This window comes from Haliotis rubra, unplaced genomic scaffold (genome assembly GCF_003918875.1).
Source record: "Haliotis rubra isolate DU_JTF1 unplaced genomic scaffold, ASM391887v1 Scf425, whole genome shotgun sequence".
Classification (NCBI taxonomy): Eukaryota; Metazoa; Mollusca; class Gastropoda; order Lepetellida; family Haliotidae; genus Haliotis; species Haliotis rubra.
Window position 1 is genome coordinate 144708 of NW_025767108.1, and position 23166 is coordinate 167873.

Sequence of the window (23166 nt, forward strand, 5' to 3'; positions counted from 1 at the left end):
AGTGTCATGCTCTAAGACATACATATCGTTCTGACGTTGTCAGCGAGGAAAGACGTATGTTGTGCCCTTAAACCTACAATGGTCTTAAGTGCACAGAAATCATAAATAAACATGAGTGGGCGGAGCTTATGTGACCACGTCATACGTGTTTCGTACGCACTTCTTCTCTCTTGAACACGGAAGTGTCTTCAATACAGCACATTATTTTGAATAAACGGCACGTATACTTCATGTTTACATATACCTCGTATGCATATTGTAGCTGTCACATTGTATAAGGCAATAACAGACGAAGAAGCATAGGTCAACTCCCTCTACTAGTTCCGCGGAAGATACTGTGCCGTGTATGTGACGTAGTAACATAACCTCCGCCCACTCATGAATATTCATGATTTCTGTGCTTAAGGCCATTGTAGGTTTAAGGGCACAACACACGTACCCGCTCTAAAACACACATACCCTTCTAACGTCATCCGCGGGGAAAGTTTGGAATATTTGCAATACGAGATGTAATTTGTATGTGTGGCTTGACCGATGTCCACATGTATAAATTACCTGCATATTTGTCTCGTTTATACATTAGAGATGATTTTATTCGCTCACAGTTTTCAGACAAGCTTATAATATAAATCTTTGTCGCATAGGGAAATTAGGGTATGTATTTGAAAAACGACGATCCTTTGAAACAAATAACACGAATATTTACGTTTACTATTATTTCTAGTGAATATTGATATCAAATACGTAAAATAACAGAAAGTAAGAATTTTGAAAAATAAGTTTTCAAGAAATAAGAACAATTTATATTTTCAAAGGTCTTTCAAGCGCCTGCGTGACCGATTATTAAAAACGATACAAAATGTGTTTTAGACATCTTCCGATGAAGGACAGCGCGACCGTCTAAAAATAGCAACCAATGGAAAGTGACATAACATTGACAATGTTGATTTTTCGTAGGCCTTCACAGCCATTGTCGCTATATTGCGATATGCGAGACGGGGCCCAGCTTATGCCTGTTCCTAGTTAGGCGCAAGTTGACAACGCGCATAGGGAACCAGGAACCGGCTTAGTATGCGTGGTTGCAATCGGCGTTAGTCGGATGAATACGTTACTTGCCTACTCATGTAGATTTCCAAGTATCCAGTTTGTAAACTCAATCAAGAACTATCGATAATGAACTTGTCCTGCTACTGTTGTATGTCGATTGTAATATGAACCAACGACACTGTCATGTAGTAATGTGTCATTATCCACAATCTTGATTAATAAGCTTGCCCTGACGAGTTCCGAGTGTACCTGGCAACGTTTAAATATGGCGGACGAAGACAAACCCCAGAATGTCAGACTGTGTGATCAAGGTGCGGACGGAAGTTTAGAAGAATTCATTCGTGACCATTACCAACAAGAAAAAGTGTGTACGAATACTAAACCATGTTCCAAAGCTGTTTGTGTTGTCTCAAGGGTATTGGTCTTTCTGAATGCTGTTTCGACCTTTCGTTGAATTGCCTTGTGTTGTTTGGTGTTGAATATTGTGAAATGTAATGTTAAACAAATATGGGTTAATTTTCGATGGGTTAATTTTTATTGACGATATTTATATTCTTAAGAGCATGTAAATTTAATAAACCCAAAAACACTTATGATTGAGATTTTGTGAGGGCGGCAACCCATTTAAAATTGTATTTTTCTTTTATGCTAGACACTCGCGTAACCTTGATTCGTGGATATAAGGGAAGTGCGGGTAAATTCATATTTTAAATGCATGATTTCATTTTGTATATGCACTGATTATTTTATTCATTGATTCAGCAAATTGAAAATGCCAAATATTCCACTCGTGAATGAAACGTTTGTTTACGGAAGCCATTTGCAATCATCACCCATTTGGTGCCCACAAAATGTGACGTCACCTTGTTTCATTGATTACGTAGACGGTTACTTTATACCACTCTGTACGACATCCCACTGCAGTAAGTATTGACACCAAGGACTGACTGACTGAGTTTAGTTTTATGCCGCTTTTAAGTATGTTCCAGCAATATCACGGCGGGGGACACCAGAAATAGGTGACACCAAGGAAAGCAGACAACGAGAAGTGAGAAGGTTGGAGCTAACGGTATCTTTTTTACTTGACATTTTGTAAAAATAAAATTTGGTAATGGTGGTGTTTGTGATCTGGGGCTATTTATCTCAATGCTGGACAATTATATTTAGTGTACTTGTGTGTAATGCAGAGATTCGGAACTTTTTTGTCAGCGAGGCGTGGCATTGTATGTACATCAAAAGTACCGCTTCGTGACGTCGTACGAGACTTAATTTACGAGCTAGCATGATAATTTCCGCGATCCACGAATCAAGGTTATCCATGAATTTAGGTTACGGTTCTGTACATGTCATAACTAAACTGGAATCTTAGTTGAGGCAATTATGTCGCAAACGTTTCCTCTGGATTATGGTTGCCAGTTTCCTGTGGGTGACACAGATACATACAGAATGAAAGAGATTAAAAAATTTCTAAGTCATAGCTATCCCTAGTGGTATGCCTAAATATCTACATGGTTATCTCCCTTAGCTGTGACGTCACAGCATTGTTCTTTGAACACCTTCATAATTTTTTCTGTATGGTCACACACGGACGTGTCAGAGTGGAAGAGGTTTATTGTCAAGTTTAATCTTACAGAGTTATTCATGTACGGTCAGTAGAGATCGCATTTGGTCACCAGACAATTGCATTGTGACTTTATTATTGCTTATTGTAAAACTTTTTGACTTTGTGTAGTTTATGACTTTTCCCCGCCCTGTTTAAAGTCAAAGTCAAAATCTAAATCTAGATCAAGTTCATCATCTAGCCAGGTTGATTTGTCAGCTATTACGGACCTTTTATCTTCTTTCAAGTCGGAAATTCAATCATCCATGGGGCAGTCCTTCCATGACTTTGGGTTACATAACGAAGGGAGAATCTCAGATTTACAGAGGCATATTGATTTCTCCGGCTCCCAAACTCAAAATGCGGCCGATCTATATGACTCATACGATGAAGGGCATGCTAGGTCCCAAGGTCAAGAGTCATTCGGTCATGCGGTGCTCTGCTCGGTTCGGTCCAGCATCACCCACGTCCTGAAGCCGGGTCGCCGATCCCCACCGGTGGGAGACGCTAAAGCTTCGAGCGGGAGGGACACGGTCCCTGGCTGTCAACCCTTAGGGGTCAGCACCCAAGCTAGCTTGCCTGCAGAGCCGGCTATCGTGTCACGCTCGGGTGATTCCGCGTCCCCAGCACGGCTTGGTCAGGATCCCGTTAGCCAGGTTAAGGTGGTTGGCATGGGTCCTAATCAGCCGTTATACAACCCGAATTCCACGTCCGAACGCACAAGATGTTACCTAAGGGCTCGTCATATTCCTGGACGTTTCAACATTCTTGCAGACTCCTTATCAAGGCAGGACAGCGTCATTCCCACGGAGTGGACTTTACACAGGGAAGCCTTTGATTTAATTAGGAAAAAATGGGAAACTTCTTTGTTAGACCTGTTTGCGATCCGCAGGAACAATCGTCTACCAACGTATGTAAGTCCAGTGCCGGATCTGCTAGCATGGGCAGTTGATGCCATGTCAATACCTTGGGAAAAAATATGATTGCCTATGCATTCCCTCCGTTCAAAATGTTACCGGAAGTCTTGGCCAAGATTCTGCGTCACAACTGTGTAGTTTATCTAGTGGCTCCTCTTTGGCCAGCAAGGACATGGTTCACCACTCTCCTCCAGCTTGTCAAGACCTCTCCTCTTCGATTGCCGGAATGGGACAATCTCCTCAGTCAACCGGATTCCACACGAGTCCCCGGGAACCTGCAGAACCTAGCTCTTCACATGTGGAGGCTATCCGCAAATCACTCCAGCAACAAGGGTTTGACGATAGATCTTCCCTGGCAATTACCCAATCACTGAGACCCTCCACAGCAGCTCTCAACAATGCAAAGTGGAATCGATTTGTCAAGTGGAGAAGAGACAGAGGACTCTTGGATTCCCCAGTGTCTATCCCCATGATTGCCGATTTTCTCCTATTCCTGAGAGATGTCAGAAAACTAAGACATAATACTATAGAAGGATATAGATCTGCCATTGCTTCAGTTTATGATGTAGAGGAATTGTCAGTTGGATCTAACTTTTCGCTTCATAAACTGATCAGATCCTTCCAAATCAAGGATGTCAGGTCTCCTACCATCTTTCCGAAATGGGACTTATGCTTAGTTTTGAAATGTCTTACTAGAGCCCCTTTTGAACCCATGCAGGCCGCAACCTTAAAGTTTTTATCATTTAAAACAGTGTTCTTGTTGGCTCTTGTGACAGCCTCCAGAGTATCGGAAATTCATGCCTTGGACTTTAGATCAATAACATTTTCAGAAGGTTACCGTTATATGTCCTGCAGAACATTACCAGAATTTGTAGCAAAAAATCAGTCATCTGCTAGCGGGCCATTCGGACCAAGGATTTATAAAGTTCCAGCCTTACCTACCACTGCCTCCAGAGCAGACAGATCAAGATTATTGTGTCCTATTCGTGCTTTACGGTGGTACATTCAGAGAACTCTTGACTTCAGAAGGGGTCGCTCTCGTTTGTTTCTTCCATGTAAGCAGAACATTGATTCAGAAATTTCCAAAAATACCATCTCATCGTGGCTTAGAAAGACTATCACCTTTGCTTATAGAGACTGTGACCAGTACACTATAGATGCTAAGTTTTCACCTCATGAGATTAGGGCACTGGCTTCATCTTTGGCAGCTTGGAATTCAGTTTCGGTGGAACAGATAGTATCTAGTTGTCAATGGGAAACATCAAATACTTTTGTGAATTTTTATCTTAGAGATGTTGCCATGTTTTTGGAGGGCCTATGAAACTTAGGACCTTTTCAAAAGGTGTGTTTGTGTGTGTGTGAGAGAGAAAGCCTGAAAGTGGATCAGTTCACGTCAGACGACCTGGATCAACAGGACTTATGGATATTGGATACTTGTTCAGGAAGATTTTCATGAAGATCTACAAGATTATAGGCTGAGAAATTAAATTATATCTAATATTATCTAACAGTGAATGGTGATGGTTTCACAGATCACGTGATTTGGAGAGAACTGTTAGATGTTGGGAAGTTGTTCTAGAGGATTAGTTTAGGAAGGGTAGTATATATATATATCTGAGGATTGATACATGAACCGGAAGTGACGTCATACCGGAAGTGACATCATAACCGGAAGTGATGACATAGGTAACTTCATAAAGCCAGAAGTGACGTCATAAACCGGAAGGTGATGATAACATACCGGAAGTGACGTCATAGTAACGTAAGCTGACGTCATAAATTCGAAGGTATAGTCGGTAGAACGAAAAGTGACGTCATGTCTGAAAACGAGGTTTCAGGATTGGAATAGGTTCTCGGAATTAGTTAGAACATTATCATCAATTAGGAAGTAATTCCGTTAATGGTCTAATTTCTCTCCAAATATTTCAGAATCTTGCTTTACGTTAACTTCCTGTTCTAGTAATATATTAACAAGATAATATGGTGGCAGGAATATTGAACAGGAAGTTATCTAAGTCATAGTTATCCCAAGAAGGGAATTCGGGATTCCAGAAGTATAGTGGTATTCCTATGTTTCCTCATTCACTGGGGCCCTCCATCCTTATGTGGGATTCTGGCAACCATAATCGAGAGGAAACGTTTACGACATAATTAGGAACAATTACGGATATTGTTAGTAATTATTAGTAAACTTACCTCTGGATTATGGGATCTAGGACCCTCCCTTACCTCCCCGCGAAATGTATGAGGAAAAATAATTTAAAAAAAATATAATTATGAAGGTGTTCAAAGATCAATGCTGTGACGTCACAGCTAAGGGAGATAACCATGTAGATATTTAGGCATACCACTAGGGATAGCTATGACTTAGAAATTTTTTAATCTCTTTCATTCTGTATGTATCTGTGTCACCCACAGGAAACTGGCAACCATAATCCAGAGGTAAGTTTACTAATAATTACTAACAATATCCGTAATTGTTCTTTTTAACTTTATGTTTACAAAAATGCTGGAAATTGTTTCATGTATGGACAATTTGATCAATAACAGTTTGGGCCTCACCCGTTCCTTCTACAGCAGATGAATGAAAACAAACACCAATCATAACAATTAGCATCAGGCAGTTATCTTGTTTAAGGAAATATCAATCGATATTCACAAAAGAGGAACAATATCCCAAAGAACTTGTTCGATGTCTCATGTCTTTGTAACAGTCAAATATTTAAAGAAGTATATAGTGATTTGGGATGATATAAACAATGGATATAGTGATTTGGGATGATATAAACAATGTCCTTCAATGGATCACCTAAGTTTGTTTCAGGTGGTTCCCTCAGAGGCAGGTGTGAAACCTTTTTAGTTATTTTGCTTGGTCAAGATAATCTGATTGCTGCCACCATGAATTAATACTTGTAATAAAGTCATTGACTGAGCATCAAGTGAATGAGGACAAAAACACAGATGTGTAGGGATTATACAGTAAAACATGGATGACAAGAAGGGATTAGTACTTGTTGCATTATATGCAATTTGCCTCAAAAGGTAAGGGTTGTCACAGTTTTGAAAACATTAAGTGAACTTCATTGTTGCAAAATTAATATGTACACATAATTGCTGTATTCTGAAGCACATTGTAAATACGCATTTACACACATTAGTGAGTTTGCCAGGTTTTGTTTTGATAAGTATTATCCAATCAAATATTGGAACTGAAGGGGATTCTCCTGGTTGTCAATGAGGGGTCTTTTCTGGCTTGTCCGAATCCCAGTTTGTTGAGTTGTTGATGCTAACTGGTATTTTGTGATTAATGCTGAATAATTAAAATAGACAACAGAGAGTTGGACATTAAACTGTATTTATTTTAAATGTCAGCAAAGTTAAATTCTGACTGATATTTTATATATGATTTTGCCAATATACAAGATTTGGGTTGTATCAGAATTATACACCATGGTAACTATTGTTTGATTTCTCCAAGTATAGTATATCATGGTCATTAACATTTTCTAAATCCATAGATCCAATTGAACTGAGTTTAGGTCTCCACCTGTTACAATAGGTTCATTTTCAAATCCATCAGTGTCATCCAAATATTGGGCTTATAGATTTTTTAGCTAGAGTGATCCTTATACCTTCAACTATTGTATCAGCAATATATAATTTCCATTATGATTGTGTATGCTTGTATGAATGTTATTTATGTTTTATGCTTTTAAACAAATGGATACCTCTCTAGCATTTGGTTTAAATGCAGATACTGGGATACAATGTAATCCCCTATCATTTTTTCATCTGCTTTTGCACAAGTAATATGTTTGTGTCTTGATGACATGTTGCAGTTTTTTGGTGTTTTTTTTTCAAGCCCTTGAGAATAGGCCATTATTATTCTTTTTGCCTTTTTGATTGTTAACATAGTTGTAGTTGTATATTTGTGGTACCAGTATGCCTTGTCTTGGAACATGAAGACAAGTCATGTTTCTTGGCACAGTGGTTGATAAGTAAAATCACAACTGCAGTGCAGAAAGCACAGAGTTAGCATGCTTCACATGAATTTGCACATAATATCAAGACCTAGTTGGGTCAGTGTGTTTTCTGGCTCTGATTTGTGTCTGACGTAAAACTGGGTATCACTGAAAAGCCCAAAAAGGGGAACATATTTCCCGTCAAAAGTCAGTGTCATTCTTTGGTTGGAGCTTGCAGTGACATTCATGCAAGGCTTGGCCCTCACTCTATGAAGGTTCAAAACATATTATTCCGAACATTGACCACCAAAGGGAGGTGTTCCAACAAGATAATACCAGGCCTCACACAGCAGATGCCACTATTGAATATCTACAGAATGACAGCATTACAGTGCTTCCATGGCCTTCCAAATTGCCTGACCTCACACCCATTGAACATTTGTGGAATGACCTCTTCCTACGCGTATGTGAATGTCAACAGGCAACTGTCACAGGCATTGCACAAGGAATGGGCTGGAATTCCACATGGTTGACTTCAAAGATTTATTCAGTCCATGCAGAGATGGTGCAGAGCAGTTTTGGGGGCTCATTGTGACCACGACAGATATTGAAGACAACGCCCAACTGGGAACGGACGCCTTCACTTATCGAACTTTTTATAAGCCATACAAGTTAACAGACATTTGATCTTTTATACTATGAAATGTGGCTGCAACTGATCCAGAATTACATGTGTTATCTCACTTTAAAGTTAGCAGATTAAATTCGTGAAAATGCACCTATGCATTTTTTTTTCTCCAGACAAGTCATTTAGGATCTTATTCATTTCTAAAGGGCCTCTTCATGTGGAGCCACAAGCACAATATCATGAGCATGAAACAGAACATAGATGATGTGGTCTTTAGCAAGATTGTTTATATGGTCGATTTCAACGAAAAGTGTACACAGCTAGGTATAGGGTGTCCAAAACAGAATTGCTTGCACCTTGTAATTCTTTTTACCAATGTAAAGTCAACATATTTGCCTCTTATGAAAATCAGTTGCCATCACTAATCTCTAAAAGTGACAAGTTGGTGGATCAGTGAAGTTGAAGGCTCATTTTCTTAATTACCTACAAATACAGTACAACCAGAAATTATTGAGAATTTAAAGACTGTAATTTTTTTTTTTTTTCACTCATTACTCACGTATTAAATGTGAATATTAGCAGAACATAACTCCAGATTCAAAGACAGGTGAACAGTTAGTATTTTGTCAAGTCACCATGGGCAGCAATGAAGGCTTCAATGCGGCAGGGCATACTACTGATCCAAGAAGTTAGAAAGTCGTGGTCCATGCTGTCCCAATATCGGACCACCCCTTCTTTCATTTCAGCAATATTTGTCAGAATTTTTTTATTGACACTTTCCTTCATAAGTCCCCAAACGTTTTCTATTGGATTTAGGTCAGGGCTATAGCTTGGCCAATCTAATAATGTCATATTTTAGGTCGGAAACCAGGCCTGTGAATGCTTTGAACGGTGTTTTGGGTTGTTGTCCTGCCAACCCACACGTAAAAAATTTCGGACTGTACTTTGGGCGCTGATACAAAGATTTTTTAGTTTGTTTGGTCCAGAATTTCAGTGTATTAGGAAACAGCCACACAGAACTTTCATCTGAGAAAATCACATTGTCCCAGTTAAAATTTCTATGCTGTAAGCACCAGTTCAACCTTTGCTCCTTTTGTTCAGGTTTCATGATCGCTGAGGTAATTCCTCGACTTTTCTGCCAACCCATTGCATGCAGCTCAGTTCTAATTGTCTCCTTACAGACAGCCACAGTTCCTCTATCAATCATATCCAGCCTTAAGTTTTCTAAACTCTGTCACTCTGTCTCCGCCTCCTGTCACCGACAGTCAATTTTCTGGGCCTACCTGCGCCCCCCTGGTGCTCAATGCCATATCCATTTGCAATATTTTTTCAAAACACGATAAACAGTGGACAAAGGGATGCCTGTTCTACTTCAAATCACTTTAGCTGATCTGATGTCCTTGTTATAATACTCTAATATCAACTTCCTCTTCTCTAAATCCGTCATACTGAGGATCACTGAAAATGTTGTCTGCTAGCAAGTAAACAAAGGGGGATAACTCTTCACAACTAATGAAAAAGGATTAACTGAGTTGTCTCTCTTGAATGAAACCAAGCACTTGATAGCTGGTCAAGGTTGTTTATACTAGAAATCCAATTAAACATATTCATAAAATTCTCAATAATTTCTGGTCATACTACTATGCCAACAGCATATCTTGTATATCCTGTAATTAGATGGATTGCCTTACATCCAAATTCACTTTTGTTCTGCATGCACAATATGTTAATGACTGTAGAAAGTCTGAAGCCATATCATGGTTTCTTTCATGTTTTATAACCTCAAGCTTTATGAAAATAGAACCATTTTGGTACGTTTGTTTGGTGTAAGTGAGATAGCACCACTTAGTGTTCTTTTCACAAACAAATCATTGTTACATATCAATCTTATTCATCTGGGAGCCACCGGGTGGAACTTTTGCTAAGTACAACAAATTTGAAAATGCATCAAAAAACTAAATTTTGTGTGGAAGACAAAAAAATTGTACTTGTAGGTAACAAATATCACATAATTCCTTGTATTTAATAAATGTTATTATATGTCAAACTAAATCATAGCTGGTTTATTAAAACATTGAACAGTTTGGAAATTGTTTATCTAAATGCATAGGACATGTGCAGTGTTTGCCTTGACGCAGAAAACCTGTGTATTTGACGCACAAATTATCTCAAATACACAGTGAATTTAGAAGCTTGTGTCATCTTTGACGCAATGCTACTGGGCCCTTAGTTCAGATAAATCTAAACTTCTAAAACTAAATGTTTGCCAGTTAACTGCTCAGTGCTGATTAAATACCTGACCTGCCTTACCTTGTTTTTTGTCGTTATTAAACAATCACTGTTGATGACTTGATGAAAGGTCCAAACTGAAGATGACTCCCAAAAAACATCTCCATGACTCCCTCTCTGTCTCATGACACCAGGGAGTCATGATCACTCTTAAATTTGTATGCCTAGGGCAAACACTGCATGTGAATAAAGACTGTTTACAACCAGTTTAAGACTTTCTCTTTGTTTTGTCTCGGTGTATGTCGGAAAGTAGCAATGTCATTTTGACTGATGGAAATAGAAATTGCACTAAAATCGTTACACCTTAAATTTTATTTACCAAATGTGTCAATTGACATTTGTATTCAAAGAAAGCACATCACATATGTTCAAAATGCTTGAACTATTTTGGTATTTTTATGTATTCGTCGGTAACATAATACATTTGTTCTGAATAGTAACTGAAAACACACTCTAACAAAGGACATCATTTGAAAGAAGCTAAAACAAGTCTCTGAAATCCGCTGAATGTGATCAGTTGTTGGTACTTGTAGGTAACATTTGGGAGTTAAAATTTACCTACGATTACAGGTTATTTTGTGTGATATCTTTGTAAATTCAGCACAGAAAATGTTCAGATGTGGCACGCATATCTTGTGGCCCTTTGCACTTGAACTTAGGATATCATTCACTAATGTGTTCGCCTGTGGAAACCGCAACATATTTAATGGTATTTGTAGGTAACATGATTTTTTTTACCAAATCAGACTTTGATTTGCTAACATTTTTTTAGATTATTACTTTGAGAAATATTATGTAATGTCATTGCATTTGAGTACTTTACATACTGATGCTGTAAAAAGTAATACAAAACATAACCTTGTGTTGCATTTACATAAATTGACAGTCATTGAAAACTGTATTCGTAGGTAACACAAGAAAATACTGCTTGAAAACAAATTACCAAAATCACAATTTCAGGGGATTTATTCACGAAATATTTGGCAATCAGATTAATAAACCTCTGTTCATCCAGTTTGACTAGTATTTAACACACAACATGTTTTCATCAAAACATTTGTAAAATATAAGTCAAAATGAAGAAAACTGGCCTGTTTTTTGTCTCCCATAAGCCAAATTTTTAATAAAAAATAGTCATGTTATATATGGCCTGAAAGTACAAGTGTTCCTTTATTATTTTCCAAATTTCTTCACAAGCTTTGTATTGCACTGAGGCTGAAATTCTGGAAAAAAATAAAGGAACACTTGTACTTTCATGTGTTCCCTTATTCATTTCCATGAATATATATATGGTGATTAGTGATAGCTAGAATTTCAATCCTTGTTATACTCTGGCTGTTATTGGAAGTGAATCGCTTTCAAAGCTGTTGTCTTTCACAGAGCATGTCGCTTCTTCAAAAATAGGTCTAGTTGCTTAAATCATCTAGCTACTACACCCATCTCCAGTAGTTTGAACAACACAGCAGTTTGTTGTGGAACACAACACATGTCCCAAGGTCAAGTTATTAAAATTTTGACCTTGCACTTTTGGTTCTGGAAACATCTCTGGAACTGCCACACTGAAGAAACTAAACTTTGGCATGTGTTTCTTCTTAATAACATCAAATTTCATTCAGTTTAACACAATTAAGTGAAGTTTGTTTTTAGTATACATATACTAAAGATGCTGCCAACATTTTCTGTAATGTGTCTGTCAGAGTATACTTTTTGAAAGGTTGACTACATAGCCAGGTGAACAACAGTGCTGTGACATGACTTTTCTCTGATGTATGAGGATTATACTCTTATGTTGTGTGTATTGTGTTTCAGAATGCTGGGAAGCTGACAGCCTCTGATAATTTGGATGAGAAGAGGATTGATGACTTCTATAACCGTGCAATTTCTGAGAGTAGAAGGTACGAAAAGCATTATCAAGAAATGAAAACACTGACCAACTGAGGAAAACCCAGTGACTAAAATTGAACATATGGTTCACAGGTTTACACAGGGGTAACAGTAAATATACATCAGGTTAACTACAAATATTCACAGAGGTTGTTGCGCAGTGGAATTAACATGTGCAGAGTTTATCTAAAATGTAACTGGAAACTAATCAATTAAATTTGAAACTCTTACCTTGGCCTAAACAAGGAACTAAATGTGATAACTATTACAAATGAGAAAACTATGGATGATTTATGAGCAACTTAACATGATTCTCTGTGAAAAAAATGAAGAACTTTGAATGAAAAGTAGTAACCTAGTCTAATGCCAAAAAGCCACTAAACTAACATGAAAAAGCGAAAAAAGCCTGGGTGTCTATTCTCGAAAGTGTCCCAGCCAAGACAGATCCTAGGAGTTAGGACATCCTACCGTTAGGATAAGACCCATTCTCGAAACAATCCTATCCCTGTCCTAACTTGAGCTACCAATCCTAGCTAGGATAGCGAGCTCTTTGGTTGGTGAGATTGAAAAACCTTCATTAAGTTGGGGATTCCCCTACATATTACCCATGATTCTTGGCATGAAAAACACATATATTAGGGCAACTACAAATTTTTCCTTATCATGACTCATGCTTAATGTGCTTGTCTCCTCCTCCTATGCGAATGATAGTGGAACACTTGAAATCCCTTGTAGTTCCCTTAAAGAGGACGTAAAAGAACACTCACCCATGAGTTGCCTCCCTTGCATACTTTCCCGCCAAAACAGTCATATGACCAACCATACTTGTCTCTCTCTCCTCCATCGCCCAAGTGGATGATTGTGGGAACTTGGGAGTCCCTATACGGCACTATATCCTTTTGTTTTCTTATCATTTAGCCTAAATTTTGCCGTATACGGTTTTCGGTCTGCATTATTATTCATTGTATATAGAAACTATGTGAAATTATTTGTAAATAATGTTGTTTTCATCACTTGTATTTTTTGTTTACATTTGATGAAATCGTGTTCTCAGTGTAGACACCGGCCCTCTGCGGCTGATCCGCACCCCCTATGTCCTTCTTGTACTAATGAATGCTCTTCCAGCTCTCTCTGCAAATTTTGTGCTGATTTATCTATGCTGCAATTGAATAATTATTTGTTAGCTTTATTTAGACATACCAGGGAGACTCTATAAGGGGGAGTGGTCACTCCTCGGAAAGCTCCTAAGCTATGCCTCGGCTCGTCACGTGACCAGTGCAGCCAATATGGCGGCAGCGTAGTTTTTAAGATTGAGCCCGGTTTATTTTCAACAGCTGATTACATACGCTGAGTGTTGTGACAACTGAAAACCTACATGTAGAAGATAAGTTACCTATTCTGTCACTTCATTTTAAGTCAAATACTTGTTATTAGTGTCAGTATAAGTACAGTAGCTTTGTAGTAAAGTTTCAAGTGGGCATGTTGTAGCTCACTGGCTTCAATTCTCAGTACACAGCGAAGAAAGACTAACTTATATCGCTAAAAACTTCTTTCACATATTCGTTTAATTTTTAGAAGGGAAATATACCTTTTGTTAAAAGGTGTTTGCAAGTAATAGTGATATTTTTGTAACTAAAAAAAATTTGTTAGGGTGTATTTGAGGTGTGTGAAAAATATGACATATCGCCGATCTGCCATTAAAATACTACACAGGCGTTGTTTGAGTGTTTCTAGTTAGTGTTCAAAACATCTTTCACATACACCTTCAATTTTTATGAGGGGAATATACCATCAGGTGAAAGGTGTTTGCAAGTAATAGTGATAGTTTTATAATTTAAAAAATTGTTAGTGTGTATTTGAGGTGTGTAAAAAATATGACATATCGCCATTGAAATACTACAGGGCGTTGTTTGAGTGTTTCTAGTTAGTGTTCAAAAACATCTTTCACATACACCTTCAATTTTTATGAGGGGAATATACCATCAGGTGAAAGGTGTTTGCAAGTAATAGTAATAGTTTTATAATTAAAAAAAAAATGTTAGTGTGTATTTGAGGTGTGTGAAAAATATGACATATCACCGATCTGCCATTGAAATACTACAGGGCGTTGTTTGAGTGTTTCTAGTTATTGTTCTAAAACATCTTTCACATACACCTTTAATTTTTATGAGGGGAATATACCATCAGGTGAAAGTTTTTTGCAAGTAATAGTGATAGTTTTATTTTATTTTTTTTGTTAGTGTGTATTTGAGGTGTGTGAAAAATATGACATATCGCCGATCTGTTCTGATACACCATTGGTGCTTGTGATGCTTGAGTGTTATAGTTCTAAAACTTCTTTCTTTCTTGTTGATCTTAGTATTTGACAAAACTGGAAAGGTGTTTGCAAGGCTTTGTGATAGTTCTAAACTTTCTGTTCTTGAGGGGTCTGTGACAGTGTCAGTTAACATTCTGTCAATGCCCATGTCATTCCACACATGCAATAAGATATCTGAATTAGTTACTAATGTAAAAAATGTCTCAAAGTAGATTTTTTATAAAAAGGACAGCTGATGTTAACATGTGTTCTACCGATAGTTTTCGTTCTTTAACATGTTTGGGGAGGGATGGCCGTGGTGTATCATTTATTCTTTCATTCATTCACATATGTTCTTTTTCTTAATTTCTTTCATTCATTCACATAAAATTCTTGCTCTTAATTCATTCATTCATTCATTGTAAAATTCCGACCTATACAATACACTGGCTGAAGTACTGTTAAACGCAGCCGAAGTTGCGCTGGGACCGAACCAAGTCACTGTGTGCGTTGGAGCATGACGAGGCACACGTTAATTAGTACAAATGGTAAAGAAAGCAAGCGAGTGACCTATCCCTGTTGTAGAGTATCCCTGGACATACTAAGGACAAAGTGCGGAGGTCGTCTCAAGTTATGGCTGATAAATCAAGAGATAACATGAGTAACCGTGTGTTGCAAACTACAGCTGAAACTCATGTTTCCAGTGATTTGCTGATTTTGTTGCAGGGGCATGCCTCTATCCTGATAGATATGACTGCATCTAAGAAGAGGGCATCTTCATCAGAGCTGACATCATCGCAGATTAAGAAGCAGAAGTCGTCTTCAACTGGGTTGCAGAAGAAGAAGAAGACGTCAGCGTCGTAGTATTCTTCGAAGTCATCCGATGCTAGTAAGACTGCGCATCAGAAGTCCTTCAATGAAGAGATAGTACCACCTGCAGAAGCAGACATTTTTGATGACCCTCCTATTTTGCTGCCAGAAGTCACAGTTGTTAGCAGATCGTCGCAGCGGACGTCTTCAACTAGAACTTCATCTTTGGCATCTTCATCAGTGCATCAGACAACTAGAGACTTCTGGTATTACAGGAAGCAGCAGTGTCTCTTCGCTGCAGCTACAACACAGACTAGAAGAGGATTCAACATTCTCGAATGCGTCGTCGACTCTGCGCAACAGTCTCAGCAGTCAGCGCAGAACTTCGACCCAGGAGCGTTCATGAAGCAGTTCATGCAACAGATGCTGTCTCTGATGGATCGTCAGTTCGCCGAAGAGAAGGCATTGCAGCAGTCTTCTACAACAGCAGTTTCCAGACGGGAACCCCCCACTCCAGAAAACATCATCAGTTGACGTCAACATTCGAGAAGGTCCTCTCCGACAGAAGAATCTACTGTCTGCAGTCGTGAAGGTTCAGCGAACGTCATTGAAGACAATGCAGTTTGAGAACATCACCGTTCCAGTTCAAGAGGATCCCCATTAAGGCGCGAACGCACCATGTCAGATCGTACAGTTACAGATCAGCATCACCTGTCTACAGGGAGAATCACCATATGCAGATGGAGCATTCGCGAAAGGAAGATTCAAGAAAGGAGGATTCACAAACGGAGCATGCGCGCAGGGATTCGCGAAGGCACAGTTCGTCAGATGAGGAAGTGACACACAAAACAGATGAACTTGATGGGATATTTTCCGATGCGGAAGTTACATCTTGGATCGCGAATGGTCTCGACTTAGCATCTCCATACAAAGAGCCCGAATGAAGTCCTCACATACAAGATGTTGAATGAGGATGACTCTCTCACGTTCCCACCTATAGAGCTTATTGTAGGAGTCCAGGCAAGGCCCAGCGCAGCGTTCGACTGAGCGACGAAGTTCCAGAATCAACATGTTCCGACATTCAATGCACAGAGATTTCCTCTACACCACATGGAGCCGTTTATGAGAGCGACGGACTTGGATGAAAATTACAGGCTTATCAACGATAGTCGCAGCAAGACTTATAAAGTAGATGATAAGAAGATTGCGCAGTTGGACACCACTACCAGGCGAACCTTTTTCGGCCTAGCAAGATCCAGAGCAATCAATGAGGCGCTCATCTCAAAGTTCCAGAACTCACGATCGGAGGAAGACAGGATGATCCTTTCAGCGCTGCTTACCCAGAAGAGAGATCAACATTTCATCTCGGAACATATGGTGTCTACATCTGCCGGCCTCACCCTCTTAAGAAGACAAGGTCGTCTATCATCATGCTCATGGAGCGAAAGATACACCAAGCCACTCCTTAGAGCCCCATGGTCAGCGCCTACTATATTTGGTGGAAGAATCGAAGATATTGCCAGGGAAGTCACGCACAACTCAAGGGAAGTGATGATGATCAAGTCGATCGACACCTTAGCGAATGTCATCCGTCAGACCTCTCACCGCTACCGTAACAAGTCCAAGTTCGCGAGGTACAGAAGGCCAAAGAGAGGAAATATTCCAGTTCAAGAGGTGCGAGAGGCTCCTTTTGTGGTCCAGCCGGGAATACAAGATTTGCCTCTGGGAGAGGACGTGCTCCCAGAGGTTCCAGAGAGACTAGACGTTGAAGATGGGGTTTGGAACGACTGGAGTCTTCCACCCCCAGCAGTTCCCGTACAACCGTCGACAGTGGGTGGACATCTACAATGGTACTGGGAAAATTGGGGAATACTAAAGGGCAACTACATTTCACAGATTCTGCAAGAAGGTTAAATCAACTAAAGGGCCACACCTCTGTTGACATGCAGTCCGCTGATCTTCAGTTACGCAGACGAACAAGCAGAGAAGTTAGGAGAGGCTGTCAACACTCTGCTAGAAAAGAATGCCATTGAAGTATTAGATCAAGATCAGTTACTACCTGTGTTTTACTCCCCAATTTTCATAGTACCCAAGAAGAATTCCAAGGAGAAGTTCAGGCTGATTTACAATATGAAAAAGTTCAACCAAGACTATCTCCTCAAACCCGAAAGGTTCAAGATGATTCATCTTTCACAACTCCGACGTCTCATTCGTCCAGCAGATTACTTAGCCAGCATAGACCTTCAGGATGCGTATCTTCACATTCCCATACATCAGGACTCAAGAAAGTATCCACGATTCCTGTTCAAAGGTCAACATTTCCAGTGGAAAGTCCTGCCATTTGGAATATCTTCGGCCCCATGGTAGTTTACGCGAGTGACCAAGCCCATCGTCGCCTTTTTACATCATCAAGGTCTACGCAGTGCTTTTTATCTGGATGACAGAATACAAGTTCATCAGGAAGCCAGCCAACTCAAGCTGCAGCTGGACTTCAACATCAGACTGCTCACCCAGCTAGGATGGTTAGTGAACCTACTAAAGTCGGAGTTGGAACCCAAACGGGATCTACAGTTTCTAGGAATAAGGTTCGTCACAACAGAGAATCGCATCATGGTCCCAGAAGATCGTTGGATGAAGATACAAGCCATGATCCCGCAAGCAGTCATCTCTCTGCTGAAGCTCCAAACATGGCAGTGTCTTCTGGGTTTACTCACCTCAGCGCAAGATTTGACCCGCAGAGGAAGATTACAGTTGCGCCCACCACAGCGATTTCTGAATGCCCACCTCAACAGTACACAGAGCTCCACATAAGATTTAGCTCATGTGGGTACTGTACCCACTGTATTTTCTTGGAGTGGGTATTATAAATGTTGAGTGGGTATTTCATTTTCCGTTACACACATATTTGAAAGCAGTGGGTATTTCAGTCATTTTACTCACCTAAGTATTATGTCATTGAGTAAGTTTACTAAGCGGGTATGTACAGCCTTATGTCATACCTAATCAAAACCAAACTTAAGTATAATGGAAATGGTTTAATAAAAATCACTCATCCTGTACTGATTGTACAACACTAGTTCTATACTAACAGTACAACTTGATACCAATCGATGTCTTTTTTCATCACGCAAGCGATTTTTATAAATATATTCCGTATGCTTTTGTTTTAAACTTTTTGCGTATCTAACATTTTAAATGAGTAATTGGTACGCAACAATTATTATTCAATGCGTAATTGGAAATTTTCTATGCATAATTTACCCGGATACGCAGCTTATCTGGGCCTCTGAGTACAGAGCTGATAACCCTGACGGAAAGTCTACAGCCGTACCTGTTATGGTGGACTCACAGGTCGAATGTTTGTGGAGGAACCTATTTAAAAGAGCCGGCTTGCAACACATCTCTACGTGGATGTGTCTCCTCTCGGGAACAAGATAGCTGCAGGAAAGTGGTCGAGAAGAGAACAACTTCTTCACATCAGTCTACTGGAAATGAAAGCAGTGATCAACGCCTTACAACATTGGTCAAGCTTCCTGATCAACAAATATTGACAGTACACATGGACAATTCCACAGTGGCATTTTACATCAACAGACAAGGCTCAACAAGATCGTCAAACCTGTTACAGCTCGTGCTCCAACTGTTCGACATATTGGACAATTTGAACATTTGGATAAGGCGTGTCACATTCCCGGAGCAAAGAATATCTTGGCAGACGCTCTATCTCGCCCAAAACAACCATCCCCGACAGAATGGATGCTTCACCCGGAGGCATTTCGGCTCATCATACAGACGTTAGGATCTCCGCTCATAGATCTGTTCGCCACAAACTTCAATAAACTGATACCAACATTTGTCTCACCAGTACCAGATCCACTAGCATGGGCAACAGCCGCCCTGAACATATCTTGGGAAGGACTGAACGCATGTATACGCGTTCCCGCCTCCGGTTCTACTTCCTCAAGTACTCGAGACAATCAAGCAGACGACAATCCTGCAACTGATTTTGGGCGCGCCCTACTGGCCAGCAAGAGTATGGTTTCCAGACCTCATTCAAGAACTCGGAAATCCAACCCTGAAACTACCAGAGTGGCCGAGGTTCATTCATCCACACACCAAGCAAGCTCACAGGAATCCGTCAATGTGACAGTATCAAGACTTGCTTGAAAAAGAGGATATTCTGCCAGAGCAGCGAAAGCAGTCGCTTTAGCCCTTCGCAGATCAACTCGTAACTTGTGTGACGACAAGTGGCAGGAATTGAACTCTATGCACGACGAAAAACTTCACAGCAATGAAAGCATCTCATCCTCAAGTGGCGGATTATCTGTGTCATCTGAGACAGACGAGGAGATTAAAAGGTTTGACCCTATCCACATATTTGGCGGCGATTAGCACAGTCCTCACAATGAAGACAGGCATCAAGCTAACAAAAGTACCAGAACTACTTGCGTTATTACGCTCCTTTAAGCTGGAAGATCAGCAACAGAAATTCAAGGCACCTGCGTGGGATCTCAATGTAGTATTACAACATCTTACCAGTGATGCTTATGGACCTTTGGAGCAAACGACTTTCGAACTACTTACACAGAAAACTCTATTTCTACTCGCCTTAGCCACGGCAGCTCGAGTGTCAGAGATACATGCGCTGGATTTTGGACGAATTCGTTTCGATAATGGACATCATGCCACAGCTCCTCTAGGACTTAGATGGGATTTTGTAGCAAAGAATCAGTTACCTGGTCAACCAGATAGACAGTTTCACGCTCAAGCATTATCAACGATTCTTGGGCCGGAGGACTTGCAAGATTTATCTTTATGCCCAGTCAGACCATTGAAGATTTACCTGAACCAGACGAGGATAAGGAGACAGCAATTCAAACGCCTATTCATTCCTTTGTCTACAGAGACATCTACAGAAGTCTCAAGAACAACAATATCAGTATGGATGAGAGCCGTTATACTGAGGGCTTACAAAGCAGCAGGACTTAACCTCCACAAGCATCCAACCCACATGAAGTTAGAGCACTGGTGTCTTCACTTGCTCTGCACGGAAATTGCTCGATCTCATCGATAATGGAGGGCTGCTTCTGGAAGTCTGATACAGTGTTTGCCAACCACTACCTGAGAGATATTGCTACTGAAGATCTCCGGCATTCACTAATTTGGCCCACTTGTTGTAGCACAACAACTAACAGTGCCACAGAGACGTTGAATTGGAATCTCACCCTTTATATCACATGACTGAATGATAACCTTCACTCTGAAGAGTCTTGGTTGGGAGTCCATGCGTACGTCTAGAGCAGGCTAGCATGAGTGATTTAGACCCTGTACTTGTATAGGAAATACTCGTACGTGGAAAGGGTCGCAACTATTATGATTAAGGAGATATCATAATACATGAGTTGCTATAGATATTAGTAAGACAAACTACTATATCTTAAATCCACATGAATCTGTTAGATTCACTCGTCTTAAAGAAGTCTGACAAGATGTGGTCCCTCCGAGTTGACAGATGAAAGTTGGAAGAACAGGATCATTAGAATTGCCGTTACATACTTCCCATGGGGGGAGATACGGGACGTATCTAGGACAGTCGATTAATCCGAAGTTGTGGCCTGACCCACCACCAATCCGTCGGATTCTGGAAGCATATTAAGCATAAGGGAAAATATGTAATTTTTTTAGTAAAATTGATATTTTATACTTATCCTGACTCATGATGTCAAGCCCTCCCAACCTCCCCACTATGGCACTTCGGATTTCACGGTAGATCCAATTGTCGGGCATTTTACAGAGAAAGTGACAAGTATGGTTGGTCAGGAAAGTATGCAAGGGAGGAACTCATGGGTGAGTGTACTTTTACGTCCTCTTTAAGGACTTTTAGATCTAGAAGAAATTATAATTAATTTTAGTTATCTTGCATTCAGAAAAATAGAGTGAACTCGTACTCGAATAGCTTTAAGATATTTAATGATCTTTTATTATCTATTTGTTCGAATTACCATACTTCCAGAAACAAAGTATTGTTATATGTTAATATGTTCAATATTTTCCTCACATCAAATTCACTTAGTCAACAGATTTTGAAAGATATGTGCAAAAACTATTTTCATTTTATTTGTTTTTTTTTAATGAAAATCATGACTTGAACTCCCATTATGCGTCATCTCACAAAGTGAAAATTCACCTGGGAAATAAACAGGAGTTACTTCCCTTATCAAGTTGGCCTTGACATTGACATTTCACAGCAATGTGACAGAAGGTAGCAATGTTGTGAATGAAATAGGATAGAATAGGTAAGAATTGAACAAATCTCCTTTATAGATCTAAAGAATATGAGTATTGCAACAAGTGTGTCTATTCATTATCGATAAATTGATAACATAAACTAAAAAAAAAACTGGGCCCCTTTTCTCGAAAGGATCCTAGCCCTAGGATATCGTAACTTTGATCCGGGGGTCTAGGATAGGTGTCCTACCTTATTCTCCGATTTCACGAAAAGTATCCTAGCGCTAGGATATCCTAACTTAGGTCAAATATTAGAAAAGGTTCTGTCTTGTCCTATGTCTATCTTAGTGGAAATCAACATGGTGTGGTACTTGTTTCTTCCCCAATTTCAACGTTGTCAAACAAAATAACTCGCCTAAATTACATTTGAATTTACAACATCACATGTTATCAATTTATCGGTAAAGAATAGACACACTTGTTGCAATACTCAAATGAATGTACAAGTGTTCCTTTATTTATTTCCAGATTTTCACCCACAGTGCAATACATACCTTGTTAAGAAACCTGGAAAAAATAAAGGAACACCTGTACTTTCATGTGTTCCCTTATTCGGTTCCATGAGTATATTACCTTTGGTTAAATAAAATGGTTTCAGATACACTTCCTTCTGTTCATTAATTCCAAATAAAATATATTTCTCAGGTTCACCGGGCCTGCTCTTGCACCTGAAGAAATATGATGTTGATGTTTAATGCATATGCATATATTACTTGCTTTTGACCTTCACTGAATATGACTGGAAATGAAAAACACTGAACCTATGAAAAGAACGGAATTATTCTTCTTTACATATTTTGGGCTTTTTCCAGGTTAGTAGTAAATAGGAACTGTGACTGAAATTATTGCTGAAAGTATGATAAAGACCACCAACATTGTGAAAACAAACCAACTTTGTGTATGCCAACTACAATACTAATTTTGTGAAGAGTTGCAAATTGATATATTCTGGTTACAGAATGAATGAAGAAGTGGTGAAGTCAAAGCAGAAACAACAGCAGCTACATGAGGAGCTTGGTGGGAAGAACTTGGCTGAATGGAGAGAGGAACATGCCTCTCAAGCACTGCAACCAGAGCAGGCTGAGAGGGTTCGACTGGCTGACCAATACTGCTGAACATGTTTACATTAAACTTGCATATTTCACCATCATCTTCTGCAATTATTTCTATGTCATGATATAAAATGTATTTGTGATCTCGTTCATTGACACAGATAAACATGGATTGAATTTATCATGGTTATTGCCACCTGTGCAGTATATTCAGAACAATATAATCCACCCCGAATAACTCTTTGAAAGACCACAGCACAATCTTACTTAAAATGAATTTGTGTCAATGTGAAACACAATTTCCCCTCTATTCTTAAAGGTCACTTGCAACCAAAAAAACAAACATAATTCAAACACAATTATCACTTATTCATGACATATAATATACATTGC

The 23166-nt window shown here is 39.5% G+C and overlaps 1 protein-coding gene across 2 annotated transcripts; it reads left to right on the forward strand.

Annotated features, from left to right (window-relative positions):
- The first annotated feature begins 1048 nt into the window (after positions 1-1048).
- On the forward strand, positions 1049-22865 carry LOC124288805. Of its 2 annotated transcripts, none has more exons than XM_046725338.1 (3): positions 1049-1358; positions 12253-12338; positions 22680-22865. In XM_046725338.1, exons 1-3 carry the CDS (start codon positions 1338-1340, stop codon positions 22834-22836), a joined length of 264 nt encoding a protein of 87 aa, XP_046581294.1. In that variant the 5' UTR covers positions 1049-1337; the 3' UTR covers positions 22837-22865. The 2 variants fall into 2 exon arrangements, with proteins under 2 accessions (XP_046581294.1, XP_046581293.1); XM_046725337.1 differs by having other exon boundaries at positions 1059-1411.
- Positions 22866-23166: the final 301 nt, after the last annotated feature.

What these genes read in the sequence shown, in the direction of transcription:
- LOC124288805 (XM_046725337.1), top strand. Translation starts at nt 1,313, where the DNA reads ATGGCGGACGAAGACAAACCCCAGAATGTCAGACTGTGTGATCAAGGT. An exon ending in ACCATTACCAACAAGAAAAA is followed by an intron (nt 1,412 to 12,252) that starts GTGTGTACGAAT and finishes ATTGTGTTTCAG; the next exon opens with AATGCTGGGAAGCTGACAGC. An exon ending in GCAATTTCTGAGAGTAGAAG is followed by an intron (nt 12,339 to 22,679) that starts GTACGAAAAGCA and finishes TTCTGGTTACAG; the next exon opens with AATGAATGAAGAAGTGGTGA.